The sequence below is a fragment of the Pygoscelis adeliae genome, unplaced genomic scaffold, assembly GCF_000699105.1.
Source record: "Pygoscelis adeliae isolate BGI_AS28 unplaced genomic scaffold, ASM69910v1 Scaffold38, whole genome shotgun sequence".
Taxonomy (NCBI): domain Eukaryota; kingdom Metazoa; phylum Chordata; class Aves; order Sphenisciformes; family Spheniscidae; genus Pygoscelis; species Pygoscelis adeliae.
In genome coordinates, this window is record NW_008825614.1 from 20775869 (window position 1) to 20790738 (window position 14870).

Consider the following 14870-nt stretch of genomic DNA (forward strand, 5'->3'; position numbering starts at 1 on the left):
CTGGGGTGGGAATTTAGTGGTGTTTGGAATGCGGGGATGGTGACCATAGTGTGGGGAGAACATGAAAACTGAGCAAAGCTGAGAATGGGAAAGGTAGATGGGTTTAAACCACTTGTGTGAGCAGATGAGGATGGAGCGAGAGCAGTGCAGGCTGAGGTGCCACTGTCTTAAAAGAGAGTTGGCGAGTCAGAAGTGGGCAAGTCAGAGCAATTGGGTTTGGGAGGAATCATGTTTGGGGAAGGGAACAGTTTATGCCTAGTTAGGGATGGGTGGTAATACTACTACTACTACAGAGTTTAGCAGGATATCTACTAATGTTCAACTAATTAGATTGTACCTGCATAGGCTTATCAGTTTATAGAATCCTAGAATCATTAAGGTTGGAAGAGACCTCTAAGATCATCGAGTCCAACCATCAACCCAACACCACCATGCCCACTAAACCATGTCCCTAAGCGCCTCATCTACGCATCTTTTAAATACCTCCAGGGATGGGGACTCAACCACTTCCCTGGGCAGCCTGGTCCAATGTTTAACCACTCTTTCAGTAAAGAAATTTTTCCTCATGTCCAATCTAAACCTTCCCTGGCGCAACTTGAGGCCATTTCCTCTTGTCCTATTGCTTGTTACTTGGGAGCGATACAAGGACACTTGTTTTTCTGTAAAGTTTAAAAATATGTATAAAATACAACAATGAAATTTTCTTAAATGATGAATTTACGAGTAATTTTAAGAATGTTAGGATACTGGATCAGGTCAAGTTTTCATCCTGAACAGCCTCAGTAAAGGAATAGTGTGAAATTAGCTCAAGTGTTATATGCATCATACTGTTTAGAGTTATTGTTTAATAAAATAATTAAATGCTTTGGCAGGAATTATTTAAAGACTTCTGAAAAAATATTGCATGAAGAACTGTGGTGTTTCAAAGTCATTGCCATGTCTTTTGTTATCAGTGGGGGTATTTGTTGCCCTTCATCCCCAATTAAATGCTGCAAAATGACACTGCTCTCTGTTGTTTCCAAAGGGGTAGAATCATTTGCATGCTCAAAAGAGAAGCACAATAATATATATATGTATTAAAAAAACAAAATAGGAAAATGGAAGGAAAAAATTCTTAAAGCTGTTTAATTGATTTCAAGACTATAAAATTATAATGGTTTGATTAGTTTTATAATAATTAAGATGTTATTAATGTGGACATAACATCAGAGATGGTTGATACCTTATTTTTATCACTTCATCTACTCATGATGTCCTGAACAGTGTCACGTGGGAATATCGTGGCATCGTCTTTCTAACAGTTACTATTTAATTAAAAAGAAATTAGCTTGCAGGATAAATGTTTCTTCCTTGTTCCCCCACAAACGTAGCATGGCTCCATTCTCTCACTCTCTCACCTCAAAAGAAAAATTGAAAAATGGTATTGTTACTATTGAAGTAGATTTTTTCATTTTTCAAGTTAGCTGTTCTGAGCCACAGAGAAGAAATATCTATTTTTTGTGTTCTGTAACTCACTTAAATCTCAGAGATTTACATTATCTCCACTGACGTCTCTGTGTGATGCCTTTCCCCTCCCTATTAAAATTTTAAAAGAACTGCAAAACATAAAGAAGTTAGGATCTTGTAGAAGATGTTTGGAAATTCCGTATAATTTAAAGCACAAAGCAGTGTAAATGAAGGAGTTGCCGTTTCAAGTATATTTCCAGTTAATATAGAAGCACCTAAGAATAAATGGTTTATATGCATGTACGGCTAAATTTGGTTTTATCCTCTGCATAAGAGAAGGGCTGCTCCTTATCATAAAGGCTTTGCCTTTTTCTCATACTTAGTGTAAATGATCCATGTACATAGGGTGACGTTAGAGCATCTGCCTAAAGCTTTCTGTCGTCTGCAGACCTCTGGCCACTATTTTCTTTCCATAAAGTATTGTGCCCATCGCCACTTGCCACAGAATTCAAGAAGAGGTCACCTGTCTGTCCAAAGTCAAAAAAGCATTAAATTTGAAATTATGGATAAACTTAGCTTCTTTTTTTGAGTTAATATTCTATTTTAAAAGCCTATCTTTAAAGGTTTTCACAGTACTTTGTTTACTTCTGTTTCAAGAGGGATCTACAAGGAAGAACTCCTCTTTAAGCTAAACCATTGTACTAGATAGCCACTGTACAAACCTGTTTCTGCAATCAGTTGAAACTCCTTCCTTGAATGTACACAGCTGTAAAATCACAGGTCTATTGTACCATTTTCATAAAAGTATTAATCAGAAAATAATTTGCATGGTATTTATCTGAGACTACCCCAGTGGCCACCAGTAAAACTGCTTTTAGTGAAAGATGGTGCTGCAGTCTGGTACTTACCTGATTAAGTGATTCAAACTCCTCAGTGTCCTAAAAAAATTAAATCATTCTGCCTAAAGGAGGAATAAATCAGAAGAACAACTTTCATACCTTAGTCATGAAATAGGTTCATTATATTTGGTAGTACACCATTTTGTATTAAAGTGTCTGCTTAACTCTGAGTCTCATGTTTTTAACCAGTCACTTAATAATGAGCATCGTATTTGTAATGAAAGGTTCATTTTATGTAACCTCAATCTCTGGTAAGAAGACTACTGTTAGTATTAAACTACCTTACTAGTACTAAACTGCAGTATATGCAGGCTTTGCTGAAATCATGCAGCTTGCATTAACCTTTTGCACTTTGGTCACAAAGGAATGAAAAATATGTCCCGAGGGATAAAAAGACAATAAAATACTGTCTATTTCAAGTACTTGTAATACTTGGAATGAATTGGTGTAACCACTAACCTTAGTGACCTAACTCCTGAGTTTGCATTTTGAATGGCACTTCAACAGACTTTAGTAGCATTTGAAACTTGAAAGTAATTAACTGTTCTTTCAGCATGGCTAAATAAATGCCTTAGGATGCTCTATAAAAGTTCCATTTCATGTCTTGGTTCACAAAACAGCCTAATGATTTAAATTGATGCTAAATCATTTTGAGTCAAATCAGAACTGTTTCCAGCCATGCTCTCACTGTATGAAGCCATAGTTTATATACTTCAGGAACAACAATTTCAATAAAACTGTAGTATGTGTCTAGCCGAAAGATGACATCGGTTTGCCATATATTGCTACTGACATATAACAGTGTTTTCCCTAGTGATTTGAAAATGTAAACAATATTCTTTTATTTATGTACTAGAATCTACCACAATATATTAAGCTATTTTTATGTCTATTGCAATCAGTAATAATTAGTAGACATCTTTGGAGACATTCTGGATTGTTGCCCACTTTATCATATTCTTCATGATAGTAATCAATTAGTTTTGTTAAGATGAAAATATATAATGCTGATGCCTATGTTTGCTGTTTTGTGATGTCATATATCAGCAAGTACTGACAGATTGCACAGATTGAAGCTTAGGTACAAGTGTACAGTGCTAATTAGAAACACTATCTATCTGAGGCATAGCTAATCTTCAATGTACTTAGTGCTCTGTGAGTTGAATACTGTTCTCTAAATGAAAAAAGGTATCATAACGTAGGATAATTACATGTTTGTTAAAATAGCGATTCTACTATTTCTCAGGAAATATTAATACTTATTTCCAGAGTTCTTTTCTCCCTTGTGCTTCATTCTTTTATGTTCTTTGCTTTAACTCTGACTTTGAAGTCCTTGGGAAAATGATGAAAAATATAAATTCAACTTCTTTTCTGTTTTGACTACCTATATCTCAACATGTTGGGAAATGGTTAGCAGAAGAGGATAAATCTGAATCTACAGCTTAGGGAAGACAGATGTTCTATGTTCATTACATATTCTGTGTAGCCTTAAGAAGGTGGCAGTGTTTGCTAATAGAGAAGTTAAGAATATTGGATCAAACAGTGCCTTATTACAGCGGCCTGGTTTCATTCTACATGAATATATTTAACCAGTGGGAAGGTGAATTTTGTGCAGATGTGATGCATGAAACAACAGAGTAATTTCCCGGTTAATCAATAGGAAAAAAATGAATTTGTTATTTACCTTTAAAAAGTGATGATGTCTGCAAATTATTTCTGCGGTCTAATTCAAAATGAATGCCCATCACGTAATAATTTAAAATTTTGCTCACTTTTAAAATCTTTAGAATGCAAACTATCAGGAGATCACACACATGCTTTCTCTGTGAGACAGAGTACTGTTTCTGTGTGGTAGTTAGTGAAAATAAGCCATTACATGAAATAGAGTCAGAGTCATAGTAAAGACTCAAGAATTCCCCCAGCTCTCATTTAGAAGCTCTTTCTGTTTAACCAGGATATAGGACTTGAAAAAATACTGTATTTATTCTGCTTACACAGAAATCTGAAAGTCTGAAGGCTGAGTAGTACAGTCTGTGAGAAATAATGAATAAACATTCATTTTGTTTTCATGCAGAAATCACTGTTCTGGCTATGTCTAAGAATAGACTAAAATATCAATTTTAGCTTAATAAAGTTAGTTTTGAGTAGGATTTATATTTACATCCAGTAAGAACCGTATTTTGATAAGAAAACCTGAGATCATCTTTCTTTTTAAATTGGAAGTTAAAAGTTGCCATGTAATGTCTAGCGAATAGAATCGCAGTTGCACCTGGTTTGAAGTTATATGGTATAAAACAAAAGCTTCATGTTAAAATCTCTAAGTGCATAAGCAAAGGATTGTATTATATTAGAGCTGAAGATCACATAAAAATATGAAGAAATCATCACTACAGATTAACTTATTTCCAATAAACTGCAATATGCAAAGCCCATTGTTTATTTGAATGTTTTAGAAGCAGAAAAAATGCCAGTATAGTCATTGCTGCTTTTTGTAACTTATTGTGCTTCAGAGCCACCAGTTCCTATTGCTCCACCTCAGCTGTCCTCAGTCGGTGCAACTTACCTGTGGATACAGTTGAATGCCAATTCCATCAATGGGGATGGACCCATTATTCAAAGGGAAGTTGAGTATCGAACTTCAAGTGGAAGCTGGTATGATATACAACCTGTGGACTCCACGAGCTATAAGATTGGGCACCTGGATCCTGACACAGAATATGAAATCAGTGTGTTGCTTACAAGACCAGGTGAGGGAGGAACTGGATCTCCTGGCCCAGCTCTCAAAACAAGAACAAAATGTGCTGGTGAGTACTCAAAAGTGATTGGAAAGTTGTAAGCATCTTTCTAGGGCTGAAAATATAAGTTATTTCACTAGCAGTTTTTACTGTCTACCTTAAACCAGTAGGCTGCAGGAATTAAGACTGAATTCTTTTAAGTATAAGCTATTAGCATTTGCCATCTACGATGACCTTGAAACCAACCTTCAGTGCCACTGTATATTGTAGATGAAATCATACCTGTGCATGCCTTAAAATGGTCAGTGTAGAGTGCTGTATAAATAAACAATTTTCACTATCAGGTATGCACTGAACTCTCAATTTCATTACACCCCTCTCTTGCCAATGTATGTTTGGGTGTCAGGTGAGTTCATCCTTTTTTTTTCTTTTTTTTCTTTCTCTTTTTTTGGCTAGTATCCCAAGCTTGATAAGAACTTTGTTTGTTTTAGATAAGGTTTTTCTTTTCCTTTTTTCAATGTCAGGTGTATAAAACTTGTAGATAAAGTGGAAAGAGATCCTGTGTAACAGCAAAAGTATGCACTGTTAAGTCTCAATTAGCAGATGAGCTTTAGCAAAGGACTGCTTTTTTGACTGACTGATAGCATGTCTTTTCATTAAATGAGACAGTGTTATTTGTGGTGCTGTGTAGCAGTCTTGGCTCCTGTTTTGGATGTTATAATTAATAGTGCTGACCTCTGACTGTAAAAAGACACAAAGTAGACCTATTATACAAAAGCAATTGTACAGTAATTTTCAGGAAGAGTGGTAGTGATATTAATTTGGGATTCAGCTGCTCAGAAAATAATAGAGTATACTGTGACCTGGAATTTTTTTTGTCATTAGTATTTTGTCCCAATATTTTGAATCTTCTTTCTGCTGCTGTAAAGCTGGTGGAAGATAGGCAGAAGTGTACCTAGAGGAAATGGGACTAAGCAAATGGTATTAGCTTATTGATCCTAATCTTCTAAAGAATGGCTTGGTGGTGTTTGTCTTTTTAACGGGAAAAAATACATACTTCAACAGAAATAATGATGTATTTCCATTGCATATGAAAGTAAAGTTACTTTTTGTAAAGTCACCTGGCCACCTGTCAGCCGCTAAATAGCATTTTAATTGAACCGACTGGTGTGATGTCAAACATAGAATGAAATATAGTTGCTGTCAGAATCACAGTGTTAAGTTTTGAAGATGCAAACTCATACAAGTACTAACTCTTTGATACTCTTTTTGGTTTTTTTCTTCCTCTCATTGCTGGAAAGAAGTATTTAATGAAAAATACCAAAAAAGCAGTACAGTTAAGTTATAATAATAGTTAAGTATTTACTATTTATAAGATTTTCTTTACTAGACTAAGATAACATCAGCTTAGTCAAAAGTGAGGCATAAAAATTAATTAGAGTTCCCTTCAGGAGAAGGATCACTATGCCTTTCGTAATAATGTAAAATTATCTGTCTAGACAAGGTAAGTATGTATTTAATACACAAGTACTTCGGTTATTTTAAAATTAAAACAGTTTTTCTCTTAGTTTGATCATCTGCTTATATGATTAGATAACGTAACACTAGGTGCTGTGTAAGTGAGCCTGTCTGTACTAAAGGGTTAGAGAGTGTGGTGGGTTGACACCAGCTAGCAGCCAAGTACCCACACAGCCGCTCACTCAGTCACCTCTGTTGCGGGACAGGGGGAAAATAGAAGGAAGGCAAGAAGACTCATGGATTGAGATGAAGACAGTTTAATAGGTGAAGCAAAAGCTGCGCTCACAAGCAAAGCAAAATAAGAAACTTATTCACTGTTTCCCATTGGCAGGCAGATGTTAGCCACTTCCTGGGAAGCAGGGCCTCGGCATACATAATGGTTACTTGAGAAGACAAACGCCAAAGCAATGAACATCCCACCTTCCTCCTCCTTTCCTTGAGCTTTGATTGCTGACCGTGATACCATATGGTGTGGAATATCCCTTTGGTCAGGTGGAGTCAGCTGTCCCTGCTGTGTCCCCTCCCAGCCTCTTGTCTACCTCCAGTCTACTTGCTGGGGAGGTGGAGTGGGAAAAAGAGAAAGCCTTGAGGCTGTGCCAGCACTGCTCAGCAACATTCAAAACGCTGGTGTGTTATCAACCTTGTTTTAGTCACAAATCCAAACCACAGCACCATACAGGCTGTTATGAGGGAAATTAACTCCATCCCAGCCAGACCCAATAGGGAGAGAAATCCAGAATTTTTGTTATGTTTAAGAACATCATATGCTTTCTGGTCTTTTCAGTGGTGCATACTGTTGAGTATTAAAACGTGCACTCAGTCTCATAAACCACTATGTACTGGAAGTATTTTATTACCTGGTAACATCTTGTAATACACCAGCATTATTTGTGTTTTCATTAAGCTAAACAGTAACCCTCTTAAATTAAAAGCAGAAAGAGATGGCTGACTGAAAAATTTAAATTGAATGATGATATTAAATCTGTCTCTACAAATTGGCTTTTTTATAGCAGAAGATCCTGCTTTGAAGGTGTAGTGGTTATTGGTTAACTGTTAGCAAGTGACATGCTAATAACTGGCCCAAGGGCTTAAAAAGAGATGCTGATAAACTAATGATGGTATAATTAAGCTGGGTAGTAGTAAAATAATGCCAGTCTCCAAAGCATACCATAGAATTAATAAAACAGGAGTCTTTAAGAGAAGAGTCATTGCACCTTTTTAATTACTGTGATAATTGTATGCTGCTTGGCTGTTCCCTAGGGGTCTAGTGAACCACTCGGAGAGTTGAAGGAGTATGCTAGACATTCAATAATCTTAATAGTTCTCCAAAGCATTTGAAATATGTTTTCATTTTAGCAAAATGAGATTTCAGAGGCTTGTAATAGATAAGTCCTAACTGTAACTTTAGTAAATAAAAGCATCTATAATTAGAATGCAAAGATAAAAAAATATCTCCACACTTGGCTGCATCACCCTCAGTGGAGCAGTTACATACTTTCTAAAGTGCTTTGCTTCCTTTTGATGAAATGTAAGTGCTCTTTCAGTGTAATGTTCAGGAAGGCCAAGGAATAACATTCAGGTCTAGATTAGGTTTAACCTAGAACATGGAGTTCAGGTTTGAAAAAGAGGGGTTTAATGGATTTTGGCTGTCGTGAACACATTGGAGTCAGACTTAGAAAAAAGTGTTTTTCTCGTTTCACGGTCTGAAACTGAGGCCTCCGCAGGTTGTCTACAATTTGAATCATCAGTTGCTGTGCTCAAAGCTCCCTCTTCCCATAGCTGTCTCATATGGTGTTATGAACCTAGAGGAGTGCTGCCATTTAAAATAAAAGGGGGGCGGGGGACATGGGAAGAAAATTCATCAGGAGATACATGACAGAACATTTCCATTATACAGTATATCTCAAATTACTCTGATGTACGTTTTCCCTCTGGTATAGCTGTAAAATAAGAATTCCAGAGTAGTCACCCATAATTAGTGTTATTTATATCAGAATGCTTCACACTTCAGACACCTTTATCTGAGGAATAAGACTGTTAGCTCCGTGTGAGGCTCGCAATGCCAACCACTGCTGTAGAGACCTCAACCACTCAGCCATTGCTAGCAGCTAAATAGCTGCACAGATATTTGAACCAAAGAAATCACCTTGTTTGTAAGCACAGAACCAACAGTGGCTCTGCCATATGTGATATAATAAGTTTGAGGATCTGAGAGTCAATAGTTATAAAAAAAACTCCTGTTATCCCTTACTGAAGTAGATTGGGAATCCTCTGGTGCCTGAAAAAGCCCAGAATCAAATCTTCTCTAAGTCTGACCCAAAGCCAGTGAAACTGTCCGTAGTAAAACGTAAGTAGGAATATTGAAGGGTTAATAAGGTATACTATGTTTTGTAGTTTCTTCTTATCCGTATCAATATTTCTGTGGGCAGAATTATTTATTTCAGTGCTTTGCAACATGTTTTGTCTTTGACATGCATTGCATGATACAAATCTTGATCCAGCATGTGTCCCTGCACCCTGACGGTGAGGCAGTGCCCCAGTTAAAACAGTCTCCTGGAAAATCCAGAACTGCTAAATGAGCTCCTGCAAATTTTTTTGCTATGGCCTCTCTATTATGAAACTTTATTTCTAAACAATGTTGTTCCTTGAATCTGCTGGTAAACAGATATAGCTTGAAGCCAGCCACCTCAGGAAGAAAAAGTAAAACAAAATCCTCTCTCCTGCTAAGGGAGGGGATTTTTAAGGCCTTCTAGGGAAAATCGTTGCCTTTTTCTCATCATGTTTCTTTTTTCACTGTGACATTTGGAATAATCCTGAAAATCACCATCTTTTCCTTTCCTGAATAAGAAAACTCTATTGGAAATTAAGAAAATAAAAAAAAAAAAAAAGGACGACTGCCATGAAAGAAACTTCTGATGGACTGTCCCCAAATTGTTGGGGTTTTTTAACAGTCAGAACTCTACTTCCCTGTGCTAAGACACAATTATTGTCCTGGAGTATTTGCAAAAACAATCACTGTCAATTTAACCAGTAATTTTCCAGACAGAGAATTCACATGTTCCTCATACAGGGAAGTAAAAGGAATGTTTTGATTAACATAGTTCATTTTGCTGTCTTCTACCCCATCACCTGAGCTTGTCAGGAGGAAAGCTGTTACTCCCAGTACAATTGAGCTCTTGAGTCATGGCTGCAGGTTAGTTGTAAACTGTCTGTTACTCCTAGAAGGCTTTGTTACAATCTGGAAGAACAGAGCAGAGGAACTCTTTAAATTCCCACTCTTAAAGATAATTCTTTTTCATTTTATTCATTTTGCTCACTGCTTTGGCTTCAGCTTTTTTGTTCCAAGGTGTCAAAATTACTTTGCTAGTTCTGTGCTGCCCACTGGCGTCCACTGGCATTGTGAAAAAATCTATGTGTGTCAAAATGCTTACCGATGGAATGAGCGTCCTCTTCCCTCTGATCAATTAACACCTCATCTCCTGTTACCAGATCCTGAAAATGATCAGACGTGGACCAGAGCAACAACCCTATTTTTACTTGGGAATGTTAACTAAGTTCCCTGTTTTCTCCTTTTCATTGCTAAAAGGGGTGCCTAACTTACAAGTATATAAGGTCTGTAGTATGGAAATACAGTATTCACATAGGCAACATAAGTTCACTCTGTTGAAAATTGTTGCCTGATCCAAAGCCAAAGTATAAAACTCTTCCCTCCCCATCTCTCCATTTTAGATAGTCCCTACAAATTATACAGTACGTTGCTGTCATACACACTCTAACTGCATCAGGTTGCAACAGACAAAAATACCTTTAGGTAGGCGGCATGGGCCAGCAGCTGTCTTGAACCCTGCACGCAAAGTCGATGTGCTCAGGTATACCAGATAGTACTCCACGCCACCACTTTCCTCCTGCCCCATGACATGGAGCACTTGCCAGATCCTACAAGATGGACAGTCTGCAGCCCCTAGTGTATGACATTCTGAAATACTCAATCATCTTTGCAGTTGGTCTTCCCTATTTTCCACCCTCCCACCTTCTTTTGTCATTAATTCTGTAGTTAGTCTCTCCCTTTGTCAGTGTTCATGCCCTAGCCTGTCTTGAATCTCAGTGGTTCTTAGTGCTTATTTCCATGCCCTTCCCCATTCTATATCACTATTAGGAAAGATGAGTTCCTTCCTAAGAACTTCTCTAGGATGAAATGGTGGCTGCCTTTCTCTGTCCTTGCAGGCTTCTTTGGATCTTTTGACCTTTTTGTCTCAAGAAAAGAGGAAGGATCTTTGTGTCACTGGGAATTAAGTTCTTCCTTCTTGTTGCTATACCTTGGGGGACTGCCTGTGAAACAGGTTCAGGTTTTTTCAGGCATATAACGAAGTCTTAACGTCGCTTAGTTTTGTGATCATAAGAAAATGTCAACTTGAAGCCATACTGCAGGTTCTTTTCTACAGCTCTTTCTCAGAACTTAGCAATTTTCTCAGAAGTTTTAACAAAGATTGTGCAGCTGTGTTGTATCAGAGCTAGACCTCAGATCACAGACACCTGAACCCCGAGGAGGAGGGTTGCAGGTATTGTGCCATTTTATTTACCATGGAAAAGTTCAATGGTATTTCTAAAGTCACCATTCCAAACCTGAAGCTGTAATAAGCTTTAGTAGGAAGTTGCATTGATTTATCAGAACAGGAAGTCCACAGTGAACTTAGATTTCATGTATGGTTTTATTGTGAAAGTAAGTTACAGTTTTAATAGAAATTTGACATGAAGAACACCTACTATATCGTCCTTTCTCCTAATGCCTTTCTGATATACAAATCATTCCCATATAAGGTCCACTTTCTCATAAGGGTAAAAGCTAGTATTGGATTTTCTGCAGTGTAGCAGGTGAATCACAGCTTTTGGATGTGCAGAAGGTAAGCTGATAGATTTTATTAGAATTCCAAGAAAATATTACCTAGTGGGATATATGTCCATGTCTCTGTGTCAGTTGTCACTTACCTCTGATTAGGAAACAAAAAAAAGCATGTCTTCTTGGAAAGGGCCCTACTGAAAACACAAATGATGATCAGCTGTGACTACTGTATGAAAGTTCTTCCTTGGCAGCCACTTGCCTGGAAACAAGCACCCAGGTTGCTCCTTACTGAGCTGATTTCTCTGATGGTGTCTTACAGAACAGCCTTCCCTTGTGTTATTGGAGATCTTGGATCAAGAAGAAACAAAATAATCCAAATTCCTCCCATTAAAAGTCTCTTTCAATCCAGTTCTCCTCCCCTTCATTTCACAGTCTAAAATTCCCCTCTGGGAGTCCTTTAAGTCCTTGGGGGAAAAAAAAAAAGCAGTAAATGGCAGCGAATGCAGCTGCAACAAATGGCACTCCTATCTTCAAGAAGGGCAAGAAGGAAGACCAGGGAACTACAGGCCGGTCAGCCTCACCATAATCCCTGGGAAGGTGATGAAATAACCAATCTTGGAAACTATTTCCAGTCACACAAAGGACAAAAACGTGATCAGGAAAAGTCAGCATGGATTCACAAAGGGGACATCATGCTTGGTGAACCTGATAACCTTCCACGATGAAACGGTTTGGTAGGTGTGGGGAGAGCGGTGGAGATATTCAAAAGCTGTCTGGATGTGGTACTGAGCAGCCTGCTTTACTTGGTCCTGGTTGAGCAAGGGCGGCATAGGGGGTGGCTGGACCAGATGGACCAGACCCTTCCTACCTCAATCATTCTGTGATTCTGAGTTTCTGTCAAACTCTGGGAAGAGGAGCTGTCACCATGGTGTCTATTAAATTCTCCTGGACTCTGCTTTCACAAGCAGGGATGTATCATGATCTCTCCACCATATTGCTGTCCTTCCCCAAGGCTGTGTGAACAGTGAGGTACAGCATGATGGAAAGACTCTTTATCATAGACAAAAGTTTGAGTTCCACCACATCATTCTGGATGCTTCTTCAGATTTGTGGTTGCCAATGATAGGGAAAAATAAACATTTTCTTCTAGAAAAGAAAACATTATCAGGGTATCTGCCCTTTCATCCCAAGCGTGTCTTTCCTTCGCAGGGGAGATCACAGATTAGTTCTCCATTCAGTGAATCTTCAGGCTGTGCACACAAACACTTTTCCTAACATCAGCAACCAAACAAGCTGGTGTTATGTAGAAATTACTAATCCCTCCACTTTTGTGTCTTCATCAGTCCCTAAATACATATTTTTGGTTTAGTTACAGCATCCAGAGGTCTCATTGGAGAAACAGAACATTTTCCCTCCCCACCACCTGAAAGGGGGCTGTACTGGCACGAAGAGGACAGGCAAACTCCTGCAAAGATCTAGGTCTGTTGGCTCTCTCTCTGACACATGCGCTGGGGTGTATGAGGAACGTAGACACATTCTAGTGATGATAAGGATATGGAGTATGAAACCTGACTGTCGGATTGGCTTGTTTTGAGGAGCTCCTTATTATAACGAGGAGAAGCATTTAGGATTCTTTCCTGACAATTATAGCTGGATTAATATAGGGGTGGAAACTGAGTGTTTGTAAAAAGAACTGCCAGGCAGGGACTGTCTTTGGTCGTGTGAAAAGCAGTCATATAAATGGAGATTTAGTTCTTCACTTTATTAGATTCCCATTTCAAAACATTTGCAGAGGAAGAAATTAACCTGCTCATTGAGATAAATGAACCTTCACCGTCTTATAGCAAACCTGAGGGGTGAAATTATTAATTTCACATCTGCCAGGTAGAGGGAGTGTGAGGAAAACATAATGACCTTTGAGAAAAAGTAGATAATATGATTTCTCCTGTGACATATCTCCATCTTCAGATTTGTTGCAGTCTCTTATGAATTATAAGGATAAGCTCAAAAAACACACACTCAAAAATTTATTTTATCCAACTTTGATTTAGGAAGTATTTCTCTGTATGGAGTGAAAAAATCCCAGCAAGTGGGGACTGTACTGATTATATACAAAAGACTGGTATGTGGGCAACTTTAATAGAAGTGGTAAATTAGATATACTTGTGAAAAATATTGATAGAGCATTCCTTAGTATTATTCTGTTCTGAACGAATTGACATGAACCATTCCACGGATGCTTTGGATCTCTCTTTTCAGAAGTATTATCACCGCAGATTTAAATAAATGCATTGGTACTCTATTATTAAAACCAATTAGAAATACAGAACAGGGAATGCTTTGGGTATAGATGCCTTCCCTGTGAAGTTCGACAGGTGCCTTGAATTTATCCGTAACAACTTTCTGCTGAGCACTTTCTCCCCTATTCTGAGGGCAATTTTCACATCAGTTATTCCAGTTTTCACATCTAGTTGTGCCATACTTCCTTCCAGTTCTAGGCAAACTTCACTTCATTATTAATAATGCTGATCCTTTGGCAAAAACATTAGCAAATGAGACAGGAAAGGATGTCTTTTCTTCTGACTTAGTCAATGGAGAAAGTTTTATCCAAAACCAAAGCAAAATGTTTTATAGATTTGAAGTGGCTGAAGTATATTTACTTCTTCAATTTATGTCTAAAAGAATAACTAATTATGCATACCTGAGGGTGTGTATGTGTGTATACACACACACACGTCTCCATCAATCCAGTTCTCTATCTCCTTCATATTTTTATATATATATATGAATATCACCCCTAAGACTAAAGGAGATTTAGACTCTAAAGAACAGTTTTTTTAATTAAAAAAAATGGTTGAGTGAACTTCTGAGCCATCTGGTTTAGGAGCCAGGAAAAGAAGATGTCCCATAGACAATGGAAGCCTAATTTCTGAAAATTTTGTCCACTAAATATTGCCACGTTATGATGATTGTGCTGGTTTTGGCTGGGGTAGAGTTAATTTTCTTCATAGTAGCTAGTATGGGGCTATGTTTTGGATTTGTACTGGAAACAGTACTGATAATTCAGGGGTGTTTTAGTTACTGCTGAGCAGCGCTTACGCAGAGTCAAGGCCTTTTCTGCCTCTCACACCACACCACCAGCGAGTAGGCTGGGGGCGCACAAGAGGTTGGGAGGGGACACAGCTGGGACAGCTGACCCCAACTGACCAAAGGGTTGTTCCACACCATATGACATCATGCTCAGCATATAAAGCTGGGGGAAGAAGGAGGAAGGGGGAGACGTTTGGAGTGATGGCGTTTTGTCTTCCCAAGTAACCGTTACGTGTGAGGGAGCCCTGCTTTCCTGGAGATGGCTGAACACCTGCCTGCTGATGGGAACGAATGAATGAATTCCTTGGTTTGCTTTGCTTGCGTGCGCGGCTTTTGCTTTAC

At 38.2% G+C, this 14870-nt stretch overlaps 1 protein-coding gene across 1 annotated transcript in view; it reads left to right on the top strand.

The window, feature by feature from the left end:
- LOC103924545 (receptor-type tyrosine-protein phosphatase mu-like) overlaps positions 1-14870 on the top strand; it is a 323454-nt gene that overhangs the window by 85219 nt on the left and 223365 nt on the right. The window contains exon 6 of the mRNA XM_009333074.1: positions 4856-5149. Coding sequence (XP_009331349.1) covers positions 4856-5149 — 294 coding nt within the window. The remainder of the gene's footprint in view (positions 1-4855; positions 5150-14870) is intronic.